This window comes from Lycium barbarum, chromosome 3 (genome assembly GCF_019175385.1).
Source record: "Lycium barbarum isolate Lr01 chromosome 3, ASM1917538v2, whole genome shotgun sequence".
In the NCBI taxonomy this organism is placed as follows: Eukaryota; Viridiplantae; Streptophyta; class Magnoliopsida; order Solanales; family Solanaceae; genus Lycium; species Lycium barbarum.
In genome coordinates this window covers 5,767,981-5,791,840 of record NC_083339.1, presented here as the reverse complement: position 1 = coordinate 5,791,840, position 23,860 = coordinate 5,767,981, and the positions used below count along the sequence as shown (strand labels likewise).

Here is a 23,860-nt window from a genome sequence, read left to right as displayed (position 1 = left end):
TAACATTTATGAATATTATGTATTTTTGCTGCTACATTAATCAATGAGATTGACTCCTTGGTAGGGAGCGCTTCCTCCAAATGAGCCTTGTGCGATGCAAATTCGTATTTAGTCGGGCTCCAATTCAGATAGCGAACATCGCATGAGAAAACAAAACAAAAAAATGAGATTGAGTCTAATTCAATTTCTCGGATAATCCTTTATTTATTTCATCAATATCATGAGGAAATATTGAAATTACAATTTAACCCCTCATTTTTCTCCCAACAACCCAAAACAACTCTAACACTATCCTAAATCCACCAACCCCCCAAATCCATATTTTTTTTTTCAATAAAAAATTAAACCCATGTTGCATGAAGAACCCACGTCATCCTCAAATCTCAACCGTTAATTACACTTAAAATCCAAGGGCCAAAATTAATCTTCCAACAACCAGCATTTTGGTCTTTCCCTGCAACTCCTTAAAATCCTCTCTATTTATACTCACCACATTTCCCATCTACCACAACCAAAAAAAATAATTAAACTTCACAACATTTGTAATTTATAAATAAACTGCCATTTTTCTCTTCTCCAAATTCTCCTCACTAAAACTCTCCATTATACAACTTTCTAGCCATTTTCTTGATCCAATGGCATCACTCGCACAAAATGGACATGTTAATGGAGAAATGGACTTGTGCAAGAATTCATCAAGTCATGTACATGATCCATTGAATTGGGAAATGGCTGCTGAATCTTTAAGAGGGAGTCATTTGGATGAAGTGAAAAAAATGGTGGATGAATTTAGGAAGCCAATTGTGAAACTTGGAGGTGAAACTTTGACAGTGGCACAAGTTGCATCCATTGCAAGTGCTGATAATAAAACTAATGTGGTCAAAGTGGAACTTTCTGAAAGTGCAAGGGCTGGTGTGAAAGCTAGTAGTGATTGGGTTATGGATAGTATGGGTAAAGGAACAGATAGTTATGGTGTTACTACTGGTTTTGGTGCAACATCTCATAGAAGAACCAAGAATGGTGGTGCTCTTCAAAAAGAACTTATTAGGTAAACTACTTTTCATCAAACTTTCTTTTTGTCCCTTCAAGTTATATATATATATATATACACGCACAGTGTAAAGAATTTTTTTACATTTTTGGCATATCTTGTCGACTAGTTTTGTTTTTTTGTGTCATTGATGACTTCTAACGATAAATGTAATTATCTTTTGTGTGAATCATTTACTATTTTGAGTCAATAGCTATTCATGATCTACTATAACTCTCATTTAATTTGTTTCTTTAAAAAAATAGCATGTAATTGTTTTATGTATGTACATATATTATTAATAGCGTAAAGAGTTTTTTTACTCTCTCGATATAGCATGTTGAGTGTCTTATTTTCCACGTTACTGATTAAATAGCATAAAACTTATGGTGGCGGAGAATGAAACTTAAAACTCTTACTATTTTTTTTCTATATCAGACAAGAAATATGGTATTTTGAGAATAGCTATTAATGATCTACTATAACTCCTACAACAACTGTTCTTTTTGAGCAAATAGACTTGCATCTATAATAATAATCTACTATTTTGAGTCAATAGCGATTAATGGTCTACTACAACTCTTACAAGTATTATTCTTCTTCTAATGAGTTTAAGTTATATACCTTGATATTGTTAGAAAAACTAAATAACACCAGTGCAATTTAATCATTTTAGCAAGTTGTTAATTTATTTTTCAGATTATCATATTAGACTTATTTCATATTACTTTAATTGACTTATGCATGTGGCCTGTGAGGTTGGAAAGAGTGTGTGTGGTAGGTGGGAGGGAGATTTTAGTCATTTCAAATTTTGCTTTATTTTATTTCTTTTACCAACTTGGAGGGACGTGTGCGTACTTACTCAGTAATTTTTTAATTATTTTTCTAAATTTAGAAAATAATTTAAATAAACATCTTTAAATAAATAAATAATAGTATCTTGTTTCTTCACAGAATAAAGACAGGTGTGGCTTGTGTAGACAGTTTAGTTTTCCAACTCTTTTGGGTCTAACGCCAGCTCCCATGTGCCATCTCTTGTCAGATATCTATTTATTTTTACAGATAAAAATATTATAAGTAAGTATTGTTATATCTATTTAAAAGAGAATTGATAAAATAATTATGAAATGACTATTTTGCTCTTCAAAATTTTCAATTTCCCTTTTTTGTCCATTTTCCCTCTACCTACCACCAAGGCTACAACTATATAAAATGTGTGTTCCAGTTGAAATGACCTTTTGTCACATTGAATATGATGGAGATGATGAGACATTTTTATTTTGTACGTATGTCTAGGCCTGTAATTGGAGTTTCACTAGGTTTGGTAACGCCAAATGAGTGATCCACCTCGGATCATCGGCATCATACGCTCGACTGAAAATAGATTTAATCATTATCTCGTACTCCATAAGTTTCAAGTTTGATTGTATCACTTAAAATTAAAAATGACAGTTGTTATAATTAATAATAAAAGTCAGTTCAAAATCTAATCTTGATGACATTGATTTTTCAGGTTCTTGAATGCTGGAGTTTTTGGCAATGGAACAGAAACTTCACACACATTGCCACATTCAGCAACAAGGGCAGCAATGCTTGTAAGGATCAACACTCTCCTTCAAGGCTACTCTGGCATTAGATTTGAAATCTTGGAAGCAATCACCAAACTTATCAACACCAACATCACCCCGTGTTTGCCCCTCCGTGGCACGATCACTGCCTCGGGTGATCTTGTCCCTTTGTCCTACATTGCTGGTTTGCTCACTGGCAGGCCTAATTCCAAGGCTGTGGGACCCAATGGTGAGACCCTTAACGCTGAGGAAGCGTTCCGAGTTGCTGGTGTTAGTGGTGGATTTTTCGAGTTGCAGCCTAAAGAAGGACTTGCACTGGTGAATGGTACAGCAGTAGGTTCTGGTATGGCATCAATGGTCCTGTTTGAGTCGAACGTTCTTGCTGTTATGTCTGAAGTTTTATCAGCGGTTTTCGCTGAAGTGATGAACGGAAAGCCCGAATTCACTGACCATTTGACACACAAGTTAAAGCATCACCCTGGTCAAATTGAGGCTGCTGCTATTATGGAGCACATTTTAGATGGAAGCTCTTATGTTAAGGCAGCTCAGAAGCTACATGAAACGGACCCTTTACAAAAACCAAAGCAAGATCGTTATGCTCTCCGAACATCTCCACAATGGCTTGGCCCTCAAATTGAAGTCATTCGCTCTGCAACTAAGATGATCGAGAGGGAGATTAACTCAGTGAACGACAACCCATTGATCGACGTTTCAAGAAACAAGGCCTTACATGGTGGCAACTTCCAAGGCACCCCTATCGGTGTCTCCATGGATAACACAAGATTGGCTCTTGCATCAATTGGGAAATTGATGTTCGCTCAATTCTCAGAACTTGTCAACGACTATTACAACAACGGGTTGCCATCGAATCTCACAGCAGGAAGGAATCCAAGCTTGGACTATGGTTTCAAGGGTGCTGAAATCGCTATGGCTTCTTACTGTTCGGAACTTCAATTCTTGGCAAATCCAGTGACTAACCATGTCCAAAGTGCTGAGCAACACAACCAAGATGTGAACTCCTTGGGCTTAATCTCAGCTAGGAAAACATCCGAGGCTGTCGATATCTTGAAGCTAATGTCATCAACCTATCTAGTGGCGCTTTGTCAAGCGATAGACTTGAGGCATATGGAGGAAAACTTGAGGAATGCTGTTAAAAACACAGTTAGCCAAGTAGCTAAAAGGACTTTAACAATGGGTGCCAATGGTGAACTTCATCCCGCAAGATTCTGCGAAAAGGAATTGCTACGAGTTGTGGATAGGGAGTACTTGTTTGCCTATGCTGATGATCCTTGCAGTTGCACTTACCCTTTGATGCAGAAGCTGAGACAAGTACTTGTTGATCATGCATTGAAGAATGGTGAAAGTGAGAAGAATGTGAACAGCTCAATCTTCCAAAAGATTGGTGCTTTCGAGGACGAATTGAAGGCTTGTTTGCCTAAAGAAGTTGAGAGTGCAAGAGCTGTTCTTGAAAGTGGCAACCCTTCAATTCCTAACAGGATCACAGAATGCAGATCATATCCATTGTACAAGTTTGTGAGGAAAGAACTTGGAACAGAATTGTTGACAGGAGAAAGAGTTCGATCGCCCGGCGAGGAGGTTGACAAGGTGTTCACAGCAATGTGCAATGGACAGCTCATTGATCCATTGTTAGAGTGTCTCAAGAGCTGGAATGGTGCTCCTCTTCCAATCTGTTAGGTGTTTGCCAAAGAAAGGACCTTTTGTTAATGCTTGTCAAGTGCTATTTTTCAGATTCTTTTTTAATTTATGGTGAATTACTAGTATGATAATGTGTTGTGAACTTACATCTTTTTTTGGTTCAACTTAAAAGAGTGTTGAAACTCTCTTAAATATGTTTGATTGTAGCTGTATATGTCTCTTTTCAGTAAAAACTTAATGAAAAGTGACTGTGTGCTTATATCTATTCAATTCCTCTGTCCAATCAAGTTCCTCTTCTTGTTATATTCAAAGCACTAACAACTGTAGGGGCTCACAAGGTTACAACATTTTTCAGAAGCAACAAGGAAGTAATTGTGAAAAAGATGTCCTGGTTTGGCTTTGTTTTTTCTTCTTCTTGGATATGCTTGTTCCAAGTTGTATATTAGTCTCATTTTAGCATGATGGAAAATACACCTCAATCCCAAACAAATTGGGATCGGCTATGTGAATCCTCACTTCTTCAGTTAAATTTAACTCACGTCATCATTGTCCTGTGTTAGGAAGATTCATCATGAGCTGGCAAATTTTATGCCGACTGCCGACCTACCGTAATCCTCCTTTATCTGGGTTTGGTACCAGCAATGTTAGCATAAGACAACAATAATTACGCCTCCGTCCCAAAAAAGTTAGAGTAGGCTTAATGAATCTTCATTTCTCCATTTAAGCTCAAGTCATGTCCCCATCATTCTGTATTAGGAAGATTCATCATGAATTTACAAGTTTTAATTTGACTATCAACCTACCGTAACCCTCCTCTTTATCAGAGCGTGAGACCGGCAATGCAACAAAACTCACATACGCAGAGTTTCATTTAGCACAAGAAATTTAGAAAGGCAATGAAAAGAGGCCACGTATCTATGCCTTATTGAAAGAGACATACACACAACTACGAACATTTCCAAATGAAAGGAGGCCATGTGAAGCCACTTTAGGGAAGTCCCATTGATGTGACTACTCCAGACTTAGTTGACAGTATGAAAAGACCACTTTTTAATTGTGTGGTAGCACCAGTTATGTCAATTATTATATAATGATGATTTCTTGATAAGTCAAAAGAGAAAAAAAAAAAAGCAATACTTTAAAATTTCTTGTTTTTAACTATACTTACTTAACTAGTACTACTATTGCTTGATGTTGAACTGATGAAATCATGACAACTTAAAGTGTAGAAAAAAGGACTGGCAATGGGTACTAAAAGGTGAATGTGTATTGGTAGATTGTTGAGAGTTGAAACCTGTAACAAATGTCAGGTTTCTTTCACATATGCAATTATGACACATTCGAGTGTGCTTAAGTTTTTTCCCCCCTCAACTGGAGGGTAACACAGTCAATAGCATACAAGACCATGAAGCTGACTCTCATCTTAACATACAAGCAAATAAGACATTGATTCATCAAAGCTAATGCTATTTCTGACAGCATATCTTCAAAAGTTTGTACAAAATAGGCAATTTCATGCCCATTATACCAAATATTCAATAGGCATGACGCCAAAGTTTCGAAACAAATGGGTGAAAGGCCAAAAACACTTACCTGTATACTACAACTATATGCAACGAATGGTCTCAGGCGACTAAGTTCAAAGCACCTAAAAGAGAATGTTGTCCACTGCCTAGAGTTCCTAGAAATTTGACAAGCCTGATCTGTAATTCACTATTCTAGATATCAGTCAAAAACCTAATACTAGCACTTTGCATAGAGCAAAATGATCAAGTTCCTGCTGGCAGTCTACCACACATTGAATAATCAAAATCCTATTTGGTCATACCAATGAGAAGTTTCATCACCTTCATTGTGCACTAAGTTGTTGGGAAACAGGCTGGAATTGCAAGAATTCATTGTTGGCAGTGCTCTAAAAGGTCTCAGATAAGGAGCTGATCTCCGTTGTTCACAGCCTGCTCCAGGGTTCGCCGCATAACTCAAAGTTTGAATAGGGAGTTGGCTTGGAAAGCTTGTTGATGGTGTAAGGATGACGGACTGATAGTTTAGAGTTGGGGTCACACTGATATGTGAGCCACTTGTTGGCAGATTAGCAAAGGATTCCGTTTGCAGAGTGGCCCTTGCACTTGTCCGCGGAACTACAGCTGACTCTTCCACTCTAGGAAATTCAGCATTCGGAGATGGAATGGCAGCCATTGGAAAATTCTCAAAGGATATTTGAGGATCAGCAGCTCGGTGCTCTGAGTTGACAGGTTCTGAGATGGATGCAATCATTGCCGGGATACTACTTCGTATGTTTGGTGATGATTGTCCAGTTCCGGCAATAGTCCTCCCAACAACATCTGGAAAAAAGCACACAATATAGATATCATTTATAAAACCAGACAAAATATCAGAGAGACAAGAAAAGGAGAGCTTGAGATGTTATTTATCCTTATTATATTTCACATTTATATCCCAAAATTATATCAAGACTAGACAAGTTCAGTCTGTCTGGATAGATGGAGTCAGTTCAGAGAAAAAGGAAAAATATGAGACTATAGCTTTATATTTGAATACGCTGTCCACTGCTAACAATAAAAGTTATAAAAAGATTACATGTTAAGTTTTTTGATATTATCAGGTCACTCAAAGAATATTTATGGATAAACCTCCATAAATATTGATTTGTAATTTTAAAAATAAAATAGATTACATGTTACAACAAATAAATGTGACTTCAAAAATGGAGGAGCTCTCAGCACTGGGTTCATATATATGAACCCACTACTTTCAATAAGGAGAGTAATGTGTACAAATTCACTAAAATTGCAATAAAAAATAAGTAAGAACTAATAACTTTAAAAATATAATAAGTTCAATGCTAAAAACGTTAAAGGTTGAACCTATATAGAGTTTAAATTCTGAATCCGCCTCTACATCCACTCCAACCGTTGGTAGTAATAATGGCGTGTTTAAGAATAAGCAAAATAATTTGTTGAATGAAGTAATACACTTGGAGGGTAGTTTAGTCTTTCTATGTGCAAGTTAGTTAGGGTCAGTTAGTTATAACTGTCCTTTCCGGAAAACGGTTATGTATACTGTGTATACAGCTCCTATATAAGGTGTATACTTGTATGCATATGACCAAGCTTCATGAATAAGATTCATATTCTTTCTCTCTCACAAAATCACTTGATCCTCTCTTCTCTATCTTCTAGTCTTTCTCACTTCTGTTCTTGTAATCTTCATAACTTCTATATGGAAGATTAGTTTATGTTCATGTTAATTACTGTTCATTCATCCTCTCTTCTCTATCTTCTAGTCTTTCTCACTTCTGTTCTTGTAATCTCCATAACTTCTATATGGAAGATTAGTTTATGTTCATGTTAATTACTGTTCATTCATAGCTTCAATTCACAGCATGGCATCGGAGCAGGTGTTGTATTATCTGTTTTGTGCGTGATAATCAAATAGATCAAATTCCTGCTGGCAGTCTACCACTCGTTGAATAATCAAATCCTATTTGGTCATACCAACGAGAAGTTTCATCACCTTCATTGTGCACTGAGTTCTTGGGCAACAGGCTGGAATTGCAAGAATTCATTGTTGGCAGTGGTCTAAATGGTCTCAGATGCGGAGCGGGTCTCCGTTGTTCACAGCCTGCTCCAGGGTTCTTTGCATAACTCAATGTTTGAATCGAGCGTTGACATGGAAAGCTAGTTGATGGAGTAAGGATGACGGACTGATAGTTTGGTGTTGGGGTCATGCTCACATGTGAACCACTTCTTGGCAGATTAGCAGAGGATTCCGTTTGCAGAGTGGCCCTTGCACTTGTCCGCGGAACTACAGCTGACTCTTCCATTCTAGGAAATTCAGCATTTGGAGATGGAATAGCAGCCATTGGAAAATTCTCAGAGGATATTTGAGGATCAGCAGGTGGGTGCTCTGAGTTGACAGGTTCTGAGATGGATGCAGTCATTGCTGGGACACTACTTGGTCTGTTTGGTGATGATTGTCCAGTTCCGGTAATAGTCTTCCCAACAACATCTGGAGAAAAGCACAGATTTTAGATATCATTTATAAAACTAGACAAAATATCAGAGAGACAGGAAATGGAGAGCTTGAGATGTTATTTATCCTTATTATATTTCACATTTATATCCCAAATATTATCAAGACTAGACAAGTTCAGTCTGTCTGGATAAACAGAATCAGAACAGAGAAAAAGGAGAAATATGAGACTATAGCTTTATATTTGAACATGTTATCCACTGCTAACAATAAAAGTTATAAAAGCTTGGCTCCAGAAACAGATTGATTGAAGTGTATTTCTTGTCAAGCACATGCAACTGCAGGTACCACAGTTATAATCAAGAAATGAGTCATTAAAATGCGTACCAAATGTATCAGCAGTATCTTCTACTTGTGTCATAGCTTCAGCTAGTAATTTATGCACATGCACTTTGTCATAGATCGTATCAAGTTCTTTTTGCTTTCGAGCAAAGTCCATTTCAGCAATCTGATGCAGCAAATCATACTTCTTCTTTAACAAATCTAGTTCTTTCTCAAATTCAGATTTCAGCAACAATTTCTGCAACATTTTATAACTAAAACCTTTAGTAATGCATACAATAAACTAAAAGACACATAAATGAACAAGAAAGGACAGAGGTCGACAGGACAAACCCTATCTTCGTGCAATTTATTAATGTGTCCTCTCTCCTTTTGTATCCTCTCCATCTCTGTTTGAAGTGGCTGTACGTAAGGGGATTGAGACAGATTAGGTGTATTTGGAGAGGCATCAGGACGGCATTGATCTTCGTGGTTGTTTCTGCTTCTCATACTTGAACCGTTTACTGCATCAATACTCGTGTTTTGTTGCAGTGGCAAATTTCCTGTAGACTGCTGAATAGAAGAATCTATTGGCCAATTCGAATCCTCCAACTGAAGGTCAGTGGGCACAAATTGATGAGCTTGATCACGGTGAGTAGAGGCGGACGTATTGGCATCCGGCGGCTGAAATAGGTAGAAGAAAGTTCGAGAAAACAATCAGTTGCCCACTCTGATGCAAGAAACTTCTTCTTCTTCTTTTTTATGAGGTGAGTAACTCTAGCATTAATAAGATTTACTTAACTTTTTTTTTTTTTTGAAGTTACCAGTTTCAAAAACGTAAGGCAAGTAAATCTTATTAATGCTAGAACCAAGGACGTAATTCAGAAACACCAGAAAACAACATTACAAAGTACTTAAAATCCATTACATTCAGATCATCCGAGAATCTAAAAAGTCTAGTAAATCAGAAACTCCTTCCACTTATGCAAGAAACTTCATGTTACCAAGAACAAAGATGAAAGATCTTCCCATTGATACTAGAGGCGAACAAAATAAACCACCAGCATGAGATGATTGTCAGAAGGAAACAAGCCAGTGCAGTATAACGGACCATAGCCAACATTTAGCCACATTCTAATTTCTCATAAAGAATCTAATTCGAAATTATACAAAAGTATTTGAGAAAGTAATTCAGTAAGATGCTATGAGAGCATGGTAGGATCATAAATGTCATATCTTTCATGATAAAGGCTTTTTCAGAGTATATAAAGGTGTCATAATTTCCCAGTTTGGAGTAAGAAACCATGAGATTTCAACATTTTCTAGAACTTCTTTTCAACAACTTTTATAACTTGCACAATCTCTTCATGTTAATACTTCTTTTATTGAGAATATTACCTTTCCTCTGTTAATATTTACCATGGTGTGTAAGTTACGCAGAGTCATCCAGTAATTTAACCTTTTATCATTTAATGCCAGGTCACAAGTTCATGCTAGAGGCATTGCTTCCTTCTTTTGCTTGGCCGGTTAGAAATAGGTCGGGGAACTGATTTCTTATGAATACTTGTTGGAACTTAAAAATAATTCCAGATGCATTTTGGAAAATAATTCTGAAAGTGAAAAGGAATTCAGGAAGATTTCCCCCACCTGATTCGATTGCATTGAACTAATTTCGCTTGGATGCTGATCAACCATGGTTGAGCAAACTTGGGACTGAACCTTGTCAGTAGCAAGACGCCTGAATTTATGCTTATTACCATCAGAAAAATGAGACGTCCCTAGTAAATGCATTTGGCATCAAAAACCAAATATGTCAGTGTCTGATGATAAAGGAGAATTGACGTAAACAAAGACATAAGATAGGCACTATGTTACCAAGTTTGTGTCTCTTTCCCTGAACATGCAATTTCCTTTTCGTCCTTAACTTGCGCACTGGAGTAAGATGAACTTTATTTCCCTCTTTTTCAGAAACTTGTTCCCCTTTAGATGGCTGATACAAATCACCCTGGAATCTAACTTTCCTTCGAACCCCTCCTGATGGACTCGGCAAGTGTTTCCACCTAGGAACCCTTCCACACAGCAGATTTGTCCAGAAAACCTGGGGAGATTCATTCTCCAACAATCCTCTCACTAAATAAGAATCATCATTCATTCGTTGCAATTCCAGTTCACCAAGTAGAGATATTTTACTTGTATAAGTCCCTCCATTCTGCTGTACTTTCAATATCTTTGAACAGCTGTTATAATCACTGTTCTCACAGTTACTAGACATTAGGCCTAAAAATTCAGTGAAGACATCATCTAAAGCAGCAACTTCAGATAATCTCTTTGAGATTGAAGATTGTACATGGAAACAATCATGCATATTGAAAAGATAAGAGGCACCCCAAGTTAGCAGCTCACGGCAAGCTGCCTGTTTTACATTCTCTATAGTACTGTCAATTGTCAGACCTTGCTTTGCAAGAATTAGTGCTTTCTCTTCAACAGTAAAACATGAATATAGACGGAGTAACTTTATATGCTCCAACTGTGAATATACTGAGATCTTCTGCAGGTATCTTAAATCATTATTTGGGTCCCAGTCACTGTTAAACAAAACAACAATATCTATTCCCAAAAGCTTGACACTGGAACTACAAGCACGGGTTTCCATCAAAACAGCGAACTTCCCACTTCCCTTATTGTTGAACTTGTTAAAGGCAGCTTCCTTCATTCTAGGATTAAAATTCTCACTAATGCGCGTATAAGAATCCTCACCAAATATCCGATAAACAATATCATCCAAGATATCCCCAACAGATATAACACCCGAGCGACCAAGACACTGTAACATAAACAACATAGCATCAGTTGAAATTGCAAACATTGGAACTAGCCCTTAGCAAAGCAACAGGAGACAAATAAAACAAGATCACGTGTATATTAGATCAATTTCAACAAATAAAAAATAAAAAGGAATACACAAGAGAGCTCCTAGGGGCACCAATAATCATTTATATGGTCGCGTCCAGTCACTTGGGGATATCAAAGTCACATATGGAAACCGGAAAGGAACTAGAATGAAAGAAAATTCTGAAGTAAAAGCAGATACCCGAAAAAGAATGAGGACTCTTTGTCCTTGCTGTTTGATCTCCTGAAGAATATTATAGAGGAGTTCCATTTTTCCACTTAGTTTAATTTCAGCATCAAATTGCTGATCTACAGATTTCCCTTTCATAACTATGTCATGAAGAGAACCATCATCTTCGAGGTACGGGTGATCACAAGACTGAGAACAAAGTGAAAATCCATGTCAGAGATATTATAACAACAACAACAACATACCCAGTGATATCCCACAAAGTGGGGCTGTCAGAGATACGATAGCTAAAGGTTTAACTATTAAAGGCTGAATTACTGGAAGCTGAAAAGAGTCAAACCAAGCCTAACCTTCCTGGTAGATACAAGTATATCATGGGGGGAGCTTGGCATATCATTCTTCAAACATGAGCGAAGCCATGCTGAATTTGAAACGAGGCAAAGGCAATATTGCTCAATTTGTTCATTCGAGAGTTTGACAGGAACCCAGTATTCAATGAACTTGGATTTCAAGGTGTACCTTCATGATAGTAGTTTAAAGCATGATACTCCAAATAAAAATTAAAACACTTTGAAAGAAGGTCTATTTTAAAAGTTAATGTTGCTCATTTCATCTATTAACACTTAACACGAGAACTGGAATTTTTTATGTTATATTGAAGTTGATAATTTTTTCGTAACAAATGGCAATCCTAGTAACATAAGTATTCTTATTCGACTTAAAAATAAAGGACCAAGTATTAACCAAGCCAAATTAAAACCAAAGAGAAACTGAGATGATTGAAAAACCCCGCCTTTAGAGCATAGCATAGCATACCTGTGTGCATCTTTTATAGTTACATCTTCATGGTGATCTTGCTCTTGAGCCACCCTTTTAGCAGCACTTTCTGAACAGCGATTTTCTAAAAGAAAAGAAAAAAAATCAGATTTAACTACTCCATAGTTACTGATTAGACCTTCAAAACCTCACACTGAGTAACAAAATTATCCAAAAAATCCACCTGAGGTTTGTTTCTCTCTTCGCGCTTTCACCCTGAAAAAGAGCAACAACAAAAAACAAAAAAACATGAATATGGAGGGAAAAAAATACGCATAACAACTACTACTCAGTCTCAAATAAATTTGGGTCGGCTATATGAATCTCACCTTATTCATTTTGCACATAACCCCACTCCAAAAAAAAAAAAAGAACTGAAAGGTCGTTCAAGAGCGTCAGGGGTGGAGCCGCTATTTTAGCTATGGGTAGGAAAGAACGCAACAGCTTTGGCTCAAATCTTGTATTTATGATTAAAAAATTATCTAATATGAATAAAGTAATTTGTCCAAAACTCGAAAACCAAAAAAGATTGTGGTTCAAACCCCATAAACTAAAAATTTTAGCTCCGCTTTTAGAACATAGCATACCTGTTTGCATCTTTTATGGCTACTTGTTCATGGTGGTCTTCCTCTTGAGCCACCCTTTTGACAGCATTTTCTGAACAAGTTTTTTTTTTTTTTTTAAAGAAAAAAAAATCAGATTTAACTACTCCATAGTACTGATAACTAGACCTTTAAAAACTCAGATAAAATTCTCCTATATCTATTTGTTTGCAACATAATAAGCTTATCCAAAAAAAATCCACCTGAGATTTGTTTCCCTCTTTGCACTACCACCCTGAAAAAGAGTAAAAAAAAAAAAAAAATTAAAAAAAAAAACAATGAATATGGAGGGAAAAAATACTCAATAACAACTACTTCTCAGTACCAAAAAAATTTGGGTCGGCTATATAAATCTCACCTTATTCAATTTAAGTTCATTTATGAATGAAGGGCAGTCTGATGCACTAAGCTCCCGCTATGCGTGAGGTTGGGGGAAGGGCTGGACCACAAGGGTCAATTGTACGCAGCCTTAACTTGCATTTATGAATGAAGATTTTCTTGATAATAGTGTGCAAGATAAGCTAGAAAATTACAAAACATGCAAAAAAAAAAAAAAAAAAAAAAAACTGCAGAACCAAAATCTTCCATAACAAGTAGTATAAAATTTTGCATATAACCCCACTCCAAAAAGGCAAAAAAAAATAAAAAAATTGAAAGGTCGGTCAAGAACATTAGAAATTGAGCTACTGTTTTAGCTATGGGCAGGAAAGAAACCGATAGCTTTGGCTCAAATTTTGTATTTATTACTAATATTTATAATTTAATTTATTCAAAACTCAAAAAAATAAAAAAATAAAAATTGTGCTTCTTAGCTTCACCATACCTGTGTGCATGGTGGTCTTCCTCTTGAGCCACCCTTTTGACAGCACTTCCTGAACATGGGTTTTTTAAAACAGATTTAACTACTCCATAGTTACTGATTAGACTTTTAAAATCATCGTGAAAATTTAAAGTTATATTTGAAATTTAAAAAATAACTAAAACTTTATGTTTCACCTTTTTTAAATTTTTCATACCTTCAAACAATAAAATATTCTTTACAAAAAATATATAACTAAAAATAATTCCGTCTTCAACTCCAACTTCAAAAAATTTCAAATATAAAATTTATTTGTTTGTAAGTTGTAACATTGTGTTTTTTTTTTTCAAAAAAAAAAAAAAAATCAACCTGAGAAGTTTGATCTTTGTTTTGCTTGTTGTTTAAACAATTGTTTAAAGTTGTAGCCAGTCATTTTCTTCTTCTTCTTCTTCTCCATCTCCATTGAAGATTGAACTTTTTTATTCTCAAATTACTCAAAACAATTATGTAATTTTAGTTTTATGTGCTTTATTTTTGTCTTTTAGCTGAAAATGGCAAAAATGTTTCCTGTAAGCGTATTGCCAGCGTGTCTCTCTGCCACCTTCAGATAGTGGTACCACTCCTGCAACAGAAAATTTTTGAGAGATTTCATTAATTTTATTGAGACACCCCTCAACTTTTTATTTATTACATCAACAACAACATACTTAATAAAATTCGAAAATGTGAGGTTTGACGAGGATAAAGTGTACGCAGAAATGATGTTTTCAAAAGATCCGTATGACAAAAAAAGGGCATGATAAAACAGTCCGAAAAAAAGAGCAGTATCTGTTACTATAGAAAAATAAAATAATTGAAGGATAAGAAATAACAGATAATAGCAGGAATCAAATGGAAAATAAACTTGGAAATTATTTTTCTTGCAAATTGAGCACTAAATTTTATTTAAATATCAAGAAAACTTGTTAAATCATGCTTTTGTGATCAAAAGAGTTGTTTCCTCCGTACACTATAACTGTCAATCTGCCACCTGTTGGCTATAGGCAATACTGTGCATGCAATTAATGGGAAGAACAGTGAAACTTTTGTCTTGTAGATCGAAATATGGGTTCATTAATTTGTAGCAGAAAAAGATGTTCCATTCCAATTAGTATCAGTTATAGAAACATAAAACAAAAAAGTCAAGACATTGCATTAATTTTATTCAACTGCCCCTCAACTTCTTCTTCATTGCATCAAATTTTTTACTCTTTTTTTTTTTCATCTTTCCATAGCAAAAACATCAATATCATAAAAAGTACTACTCCCTCCGTCCCAATTTATATACGAAGATATTTAACTGGGCATGAATTTAAAAAAAGAAAAATTAAATCTTATGGTCTAAAATAAGTTAAAGAACTTTTGTGTCTATAAATTATTTCATTAAGGGTAAATGGTATTTTAGAATTAAATTGTTTCTAAATATAGAAAAGTATTTTTTTTTTTTGACGGACTAAATAGAAAAGAGTGAATTCAAACGGAGGTAGTACTAAAAATTCATTATTCTGTATAAATAGTTTGCTTGGAATTAAGATAAGTTAAACACAGTAATTGTTTTGTTGTGAAAAAATAGTAATTCAATAACTAATGATTATAAAAATAAAAGAGTTGCCTGTACTATAAGGGCTCGTTTGTTTGGAAACAACTTATCTCGGGATAACTATCCCAGGATTAGTTATTCCACCCTCAAGGTGGGATAAAAAAACATTATAATCCCAGGATTAGTTATCCCGAGTCTTTTTTTCAACTAAACATGGAATAAGACGGCACTAATTTTTATCCCATGACTATTTTTGCTTATCCATCATACCAAACGAGCCCTAACTGCCACTCTTCCACTCCTGCAACACTATGCATGCAGTTAATGGATAGAGAAAAATTAGGAACAACTAACATTTTATTGTGAAACTTTTTTTTATCTTACAAGTTGATAGATCCAAATATGGGTTCAATAATTTTTTGTGAGATTGTGCTGATTTTATTGAACCGCCCCCTCAACTTTTCTTTATTGCATTAAAATCTTTAAATTATTGTTTATAGCAAAACAATCACTCAATTTTCTTTAAATATCACAAAAAGCAATAAATCATCTTTTTGTAATCAAAGATCACTCAAGTTACATATAATAACAATAGCAAAATCCAGTGTAATTTTATATGTGGAATTTAGATAGGGTAGAGTGTATACATATCTTACCCTTATCTTGTGACAATAGAGAGGTTGTTTCTAATAGACCCTTGACCAAATACGAAAAGAAGGAGAAAGTTACTAAAAATAATTTAATTATTTTACACTAATATCTCGATAAAATTAAGTGAGTTTTATTATAAAAATGATTTGCTAACTGTCGTGATATTAAGATAAAATTGAATGATTTAATAACTTAATGTAATAGAGTAAATTTTGGTACCTAAATTGAAGCTAAGTATTACTAAGAACTAGGACCTGTTTGGCCATGAGAATTATTCACTTTCTTTTCGGGAATTCTTTTCAATTTATTTGAAAATCAGTTGTTTGGCTATTGAAATTTCAAATTCAACTTTAAGTTGCGTTTTGAATTTGAAAAACACCTAAAACCCTGTTTTCCCCCTTTTTTCACTTTCTGGTACATCCAAACAACCAAAAATTCTTTGCAAAAACTATAACCAAACACAACTCCAACTTTAACAATTTCAAATAAAGTGGAAAATATTGATTGTTCTGGCCAAACGCCTACTTATAAGATTGTTGAGAGTATCATGTTGACATGATCAGAGGCGGAGCCAGTTATGGCTTTAGAATTCTAGTCACTTTAAGTTACTGGACTCTAAATTAATAATTTGTACACATTGAATGGATTTTTTAAGATAAATATAAAGTTCGGATAAAAATTATCGGGTTCAGCCGAACTCGTATCTCAAATGCTAGCTCCGCTCCTAAATAGGAGGAGATGTAATTAAATGGAATGATATATGATGTTTGGATTTACAGGAAAAAAAAAACAGAAGAGAACAGTGAGAATTCAGAAGAAATGATGTTGATTTTGTTGTGGAGAAAGGTTGCAGTAACGGTAGAGGAGAAAAGGGGAAAAGCCTTTTTATTTTTTATTTTTTTTTATTTGACCCCTAACAATAACTAGTTACTCCTCATATTATTTCCTATGTCCATTATAACTATATACCAAATTACCAATCAATATTAGTATTATGATAAAATATGTACTTCATTTTTTAACAGAAGTGGAAAGCCATTATAAACAGAGAAAGTAGTTCGTTGGTACTTGGTAGCGTGATGAGGGATCATTATTGACAAATTAATGTTGATATCAACCGAGTTAACGTAATTGACTTGATATAATCATTAATGTTGATATTAACCGATTTAATATTTTTTAATTGATTGATGGTGTGGGATGTAACATCTTTCATTGAACCCTCTAAATAAATATTATCTTATTATATATAACTTCTGACAATGTAATATGCAGATAAACTTGATGTTCGACCAAAAATGTGTATATTACTCATTGTTTGCCTCATATTTTAATATTATTAATAATCTTTTGAGTTTTGATTATAATGAGTTGTGCTTAATCGTATATCTTTACTATGTAGGAATAAAGTGGTATGAAGATGAAGAGATTTGGACAAAAGCTAAAAATATAGAGTTGGTCGCGCCACCCAACGTGTCATACCGGGTGGCACGGCCAGCCTGCAAAAACATTAGAGACACACTTTGGGTGTGCCACTAATGTGCCACCTTGGTGCCACGCCTACAACGTCAAAATTTCCCGATGTTTTAGAATTTGTTTTTTAAAAGTCAGGGTCTTTTGGTACCCTATAAACACACATTTTCACGGGCTTTATATACTTTTGATCTAGAGAGAGTTTGAAGCCACCTTGGAGGCCGGATGTAACAACATTGGACCTAACTCACACCTAAACCCGTCAACCGGTCCGGTTTTACCGGTTCAAACCGGTAACCGGACCGGTAAAACCGGAACCGAAACCGAAACTGGTTGAACAGGTTAACCGTTTATTTTATACCGGTCCGGTTTCAATTTTTTTGAAACAGGAACGGGTTAAACCAGTAAAACCGGAACCGATTAACCGGTAAAACCGATGGAATTAAAAAAAAATAGATTGTAGTTGTTGCAGGCTTGGGCCCCAAATTGGACCGTTGGGCAACGGTCCCCAACTCATTTCCCCCCCCCCCCCCCCCCCCCCAAACCCCCCAAACTTTTTTTTAAACACTTTAACCCATCCCTATATAAACCCCTCTCCATTTCCATTTTAATCCACACCAATTCACTCTTCTCTTTCTCTCAAATCTCAATCTCTCAATTATAGTTACTTTGCAACAATTAGTCACTTTAAATTTCTCTCAAATAAATATTATAAAGTTTTATTATAGTTTCAATTATTAATTTTGCAATTATAATATTGTTGGTGGAGTTGATGATTTTGCAACAATCCGAAGTAGCTTTGGTGGATTTGCAATTCTAGCCGTCTTCACTTTGTTGGAAATTAGTCCGGCAATTTGGTACCTTCGTTCCAACTCTATCTTTACTTTTCGCAATTTAATTTACGTAATTTAATTCTAGCAATTTAATTTGTTGCAATTCATTTTCTTGTGATTTATTTGAGTGTGATTTAAATTAATTCTATTTAATAATGGTGAAGAGATTTAGACGTGGTGCCGATAGTAGTGGTATTATTAGGCGTGGGCTTAATGAGAAAACATTTGTGGAAGAAACACCTAATTTAGGGTGGGAAAGCCCACTGCTATTTAAACCACATATCAGCACACCAATTGTTAATTAGCCACTAGAATTTTTCAATTTTGATAAGCTTTGGTCAAAGAGTCTTTCCAAAACCAAAGGGTTGCATTAAACCTCAATTGAATATGACCCAAGTAGAAATCACCATATTCCTAGTTTGATTCCATTAATCAAGCTTCATTATTTCCTTATTAAGAATAAATCCTTGCTACTTGTTAAACACCCTATCCAATTATACTTTTCCAAACAAGAAACAGATATACAAGGGCTCAATTTAGTATCCGCAACCACCTATTCAACAATAAAACATATAAGCAAGTAAATAATCACAACTCAAGTAATAATAAGCAAAATAATCAAACACCCATTCACATTAATGTCGTGAGAGTTACAACTCCAGCAATTTAATCTAGTTACTCACACTAGAAATGAAAAATAAAATATCAGGATAAATATAATTAAAGACTAAATAAGGAAGAAACACGAACTCTATGGTGAAAAATCTCCAAATCCTTCCAAACTTAGCTACGACCGCTCCTCAACGCTCAGAACATGCAAATGTGTTATAAAAATGACCTAACTTTTTTTTTTATAGTGGTCCGAAATTCTTGACGAAAATGCCCTTGGCTGCCAAATTTGTGGAGTTGAAATATTTTCGTCTCCTCGTTTAAAATGACCTAATTTCTATTTATAGTGGTCTGAAAATCTTGACAAAAATGCCCCTGGCTGCCAAATTTGTGGAGTTGGAATATTTTCGTCTCCTCGTTTTTCTTTAATTTCCTCAAGTCTTTTTTCTTCAAGCTCCGAGTAATTTTTGTGGACCAGAACCGTCACCACGTTTATTTTGATGGAGCTAAATCAAGGCGACTTTTTTTATGTCGTCTCCACATTTCCCTGGTAGCTTTAAACTTTTCAATTTCGTGGATCAATTTCGTCTGGCCGTTTATTTTCGTGGATTGGGATGGATTTCATTCTCGTGCTTAGGCAAATTCAAGTTTTTCTACCATCAGAATCGACTCCACGAAAGCAAAACGTGGGCCCGATTTTTTTGTCTTCTTAATCTTTTGCTCCAACATTCAGTTTTTTCATCATTCTTGATCAAATTCTCTATTGAATGCCTTTCTTGAGTTCCAAATCCCGAAATTCACCAACTTAGGTCAATTTAGGTTATTAAGTTGTACCAAAAAAACCCTTAAAACTCAAAAAAAAAAAAAAAAAAAAAAGGCAAGCATAAATTGATATTTGTCAACTTATTAGAGATAGATTGCCTTATGACCGTCAAACTTATTAATGAAGAACATATAGTGTCGCCCGCTATGAGCTGTTATTGAAGATTATAAATAGTTGTTCGAAGTAAGAAAGACATCCATTAAAACTATCTCGAGTGAGGTCAATTAGAGTCCGACCTCCTAACAAACAACGGTCACAAACATTAAAAAAAAAAATTACTGATCCGAAACGATATACTTAAGGATATAGAGTTTCTTTTCCTAACAAATTTGAACTGTACAACTTACGAAAGATATCAAAGGCTTTTGTTTAGTACTTCCATTGTACCAAAGAAAATTGATTGATGATTAGTTATATTAGATAATTGTTATATGAAAACTAAAAAATATGAAAAATGTTATATGTAAAATAAATAAACACGGATTATTATACGGTGAATAAATAAAACTACATATTATTATTTTAAGAAATATCTTACTTGTCTGCGTATTGGTATTTATGCATATTATTAACTAAATTTGTTGTGTTATTAACTTATTATTAAGTTATTTCTGCTAAATTTTACATGAATCGCCTTTAATTGCATCGGGATTTATGTAATGGAGTGCACATACGAGGAACCGACAAAGTGGGTCCACCTTCCTAAATTTTATGTATTATTATGTTGTACCTTACAAGTTTGGAACACGCACTTTTTGATCTTGATTGAATTTTGCCAATTTCAAACTTAGGGAAAATGATCAAACAGCCCTTATTGTATGGGTGTTGGACTATTTAGCCGTTCAGATATACTACGTAATCGAAATGGTCTTTAATGTAAGGAAAAAAATGATCATTTTAGTCCTTTATATATATCACGGTGTAACCGAATAGTTCTTAATGCACGGAAAAATGATCATTTTAGTTCAAACCTTAAAAATGAATGTGTAAATCAAATAGTTGTTAAGTTTAACCAGTCGCTCACGTGCAACTCAGCTGTGAGAACAAAAACTACCCTCTCCTTTCTACCACCACCGCCTGCAACAATGGAGTAGACATTTTTTTGCTTTCCATATAACACAATTTGTTTTTATACAGCTCATATGTCACGCCCCGAATCTGGGCCTGGACGTGACATAGCACTCGGTGTCTGACTGCATGTGACCGAGCGAACCACATGGCTTGCTGAATCAACATGGAACATTTACTGATGCAGAATATAAGTTAAAACATGAATAGTCTGAATAAAACATGTGACGTCATTATAATACTGAAAATACTGTTTTAAAATATAAGTGCAGAGATAGTCTGAAAACATAATAGTGTAGCCCACAAGGCTGATCATAACTGAATACCCAACATGACATACTGACTAGTCTATGAAACCTCTGACATGAGTCTAAAATACTGAACTGTTTCTAGGACAAGGCCCCTAGCATACCTGGCAATCTAACATGACATAACTACTGAAAGTAATGACAACACCTCGAAGTAAGTGGGGCTCACCAACTAGCTAATACAATGATATTCTAACGAGCATCTGTCATCCTGTAAATCAATGTCTGTATCGTGAAATGCAGGCCCTGGGAAAAAGGACATAAGTACATTTGAATTGTGCTTGTATGTAAAACCAACTGAAAGAATAAATAGTTGTAGCGTGCTCAGGGAATGGGCAACCCAAATAAAAAACATGGATACATGAAGTAATACAAAACTGAAACGGTAAGTTGGAACATAAAGATAATTGAACTGAACGTGTGAATCATAATCATAAGTACCCCTACTGAACATGGAGAAATAATTTGTTTATAAGAGTTCATAACTGTGGCCTCGGCCCATATAATTGTATGTAACCGTGGCCTCAGCCCCATATAATTGTATGTAGTTGTGGCCTTTGGCCCATATATAAGTGCACAATTCTGTGGCCTCAGGCCCAAGCATATATAAACATAAACTACCAAGCATATATAAACATAAACTGTGGCCTCGGGCCCAAATACATGTGATCATCACTCTGTAATTCTTGACATGAACTTAAGAATCATATTGTAGTTCTAACATGGATACTGAACGTTTCTTTACTATCATGAGACATGGAATCATACTGTAGTTCTATCATGGATTTGAGAGTCATACTGAAATACTGATATGAGATACTGAACATGAATTCCTACTGAGGTTCTGATATGGAATACTAACTACTTTTATATTGAATTGAGACATGGATTCATGAACTATTCATGGGATTTAAAGTATTACTTTTACATAAGAAATTTGTGGTATGTGACTGAGAATTATGGGTTGTCAAACATGAGTTTATACTGATTACGTACTGAGTTCACAATATTCATAATGATAATCACGAACAACTACGAAACTATATTCTCAAAGGATAGAAGTTCTGAGCTTTTCAGGAACTAAGGCATAATCTATATTTTAGATGTAATTCGTAGAAATCATGAAGAACTAGGCGTGGGGAAGATCAATAACATTTCCACACATAGAGAGTTAGCCTTACATACCTCAATTCTGGCCTTTTAGCGTACTACAATGTTCTTCACCCCTTTCGACTTTAATCAATAAGTCTGGAGAGCAGCAAGTTCTCCTACTCTGTGTGCGTATCACAAACCTGCCATTCTTCGTTATCTTAAATCCCATTAAAACATTCCAAATGCAAGCTTTGCGCTTAAAAGAATCACTCCACATCCAATTTGAATATTGAACAATTAATATTTACAAGTTTTTACCGATTTTCGTAGCTAATGTTCATAGACCAAAGAATAGAGATCTTTATCTCAAATTAAATCTTCACCGTTCATATTTAATAATTATGTGTTATGAATAAGCAGGTAAAATTTAGGCTCGATCCAACGGTTAGATTACTGGAAAACACCAATTGAATATGATTGGTCGGAGTGAAAGTCTACAGAAAATACTAGAGTTTTCTCTAACTCTTCATGACTCTTGATTATATCAGGCGCCGGGGTGGATGAATTTATTCTAGTCTTTAGAAACAATGCAATCTTGCAGAATTTAAAGTTTCTTGATTGAAAGATTTACCTAAGAGAAAACCTCAGGAAACTAGATCGCCAATCTTGCTTTTTCTTGATTGCAAGAATGATTTTTTGCGGTTCTTGAAGGAGTGGAGTGCCTAGGTTCTTTGGGGATGGAGGTAGAGAGAGTATAAATAGTCTCTTAGGGTTTAGAAAAGAGTTAGAGACATTTTTACTTCATAAAATAAGGAGTCCCACTTCGAGTAAGAAAAAGCTAAAAATGTAAACCAAAATCTGAAAATTCTTGCTTTAACCCGTGTTAGTACAATATGCATAGCTCTTAGCAGTTAGCACAGAGCTCCGATTGAACTGGGCCATATATCTTTGAAAAGGTATTTCAAAGGGTTACAACTTTCACGAGGAAGTTTTCCCAAATTCCTTGTAGATTTATCCGTAATCTCGATTTAAGTGAGGCCTGCTGCAAAATCACTTGAAAACATGCTCCGTAGAGTAGCTGTCGACTTCGATTTGCCCAAAAGACTCTTCTTATAGCTTTTATAGGTTTCAAAACACTTCCCATCTTGATTCCATTACATTCCTATCTTACGAGTCAAACCATAGCCCGAAGGCACGAGGTGTTACATTTCACACATGAGTTTCACTCTGAATTATTGATATAAGAGTTTTCATCAAAGGTAGCAGACATTGGCCTTTCTTCATATCATATAAGATTTTGGTTATGGTCGAAAGATTTCACTCCTATTTGTTATGTTTTTATATAACTCATGTGAGTTACATTGCTGGTTAAACTTAACAGATTTTGTAACTCGCACTGTTACTTCTAAGGTTTAGGGCTATTAACTTTTGTCATACATTAAGGATTATCTCGGTTACGTGGTGTATGTGAAGGACTAAAATGATCACTTTTTGGAATACGTTAAGGACTATTCGATTGCGTGGTATATACTAAGGACTAAAATGATTGTTTTTCCCATA

At 35.1% G+C, this 23,860-nt stretch overlaps 2 protein-coding genes across 6 annotated transcripts; one reads left to right on the top strand and one right to left on the bottom strand.

The window, feature by feature from the left end:
• Window positions 1-505: 505 nt before the first annotated feature.
• LOC132630037 (phenylalanine ammonia-lyase) lies at window positions 506-4,524 on the top strand. Its single transcript, XM_060345556.1, has 2 exons — window positions 506-1,048; window positions 2,544-4,524. Exons 1-2 carry the CDS (start codon window positions 636-638, stop codon window positions 4,291-4,293), a joined length of 2,163 nt encoding a protein of 720 aa, XP_060201539.1. The 5' UTR covers window positions 506-635; the 3' UTR covers window positions 4,294-4,524.
• Window positions 4,525-5,704: 1,180 nt separating this feature from the next.
• On the bottom strand, window positions 5,705-19,247 carry LOC132630036 (uncharacterized). Of its 5 annotated transcripts, XM_060345550.1 has the most exons (15): window positions 19,151-19,247; window positions 14,234-14,486; window positions 13,889-13,937; window positions 13,269-13,300; window positions 13,051-13,120; window positions 12,648-12,679; window positions 12,464-12,548; window positions 11,998-12,166; window positions 11,660-11,836; window positions 10,444-11,392; window positions 10,216-10,346; window positions 8,923-9,252; window positions 8,635-8,827; window positions 7,789-8,283; window positions 5,705-6,596 (listed from the first exon to the last, which is right to left on the bottom strand). In XM_060345550.1, the coding sequence occupies exons 2-15, from the start codon at window positions 14,325-14,327 to the stop codon at window positions 6,061-6,063; spliced, it is 3,342 nt and encodes a 1,113-aa protein (XP_060201533.1). In that variant the 5' UTR covers window positions 14,328-14,486; window positions 19,151-19,247; the 3' UTR covers window positions 5,705-6,060. The 5 variants fall into 5 exon arrangements, with proteins under 5 accessions (XP_060201533.1, XP_060201536.1, XP_060201535.1 ...); XM_060345553.1 differs by lacking the exons at window positions 13,051-13,120; window positions 13,269-13,300; XM_060345552.1 differs by lacking the exons at window positions 13,269-13,300; window positions 13,889-13,937.
• Between the last annotated feature and the right edge of the window lie 4,613 nt (window positions 19,248-23,860).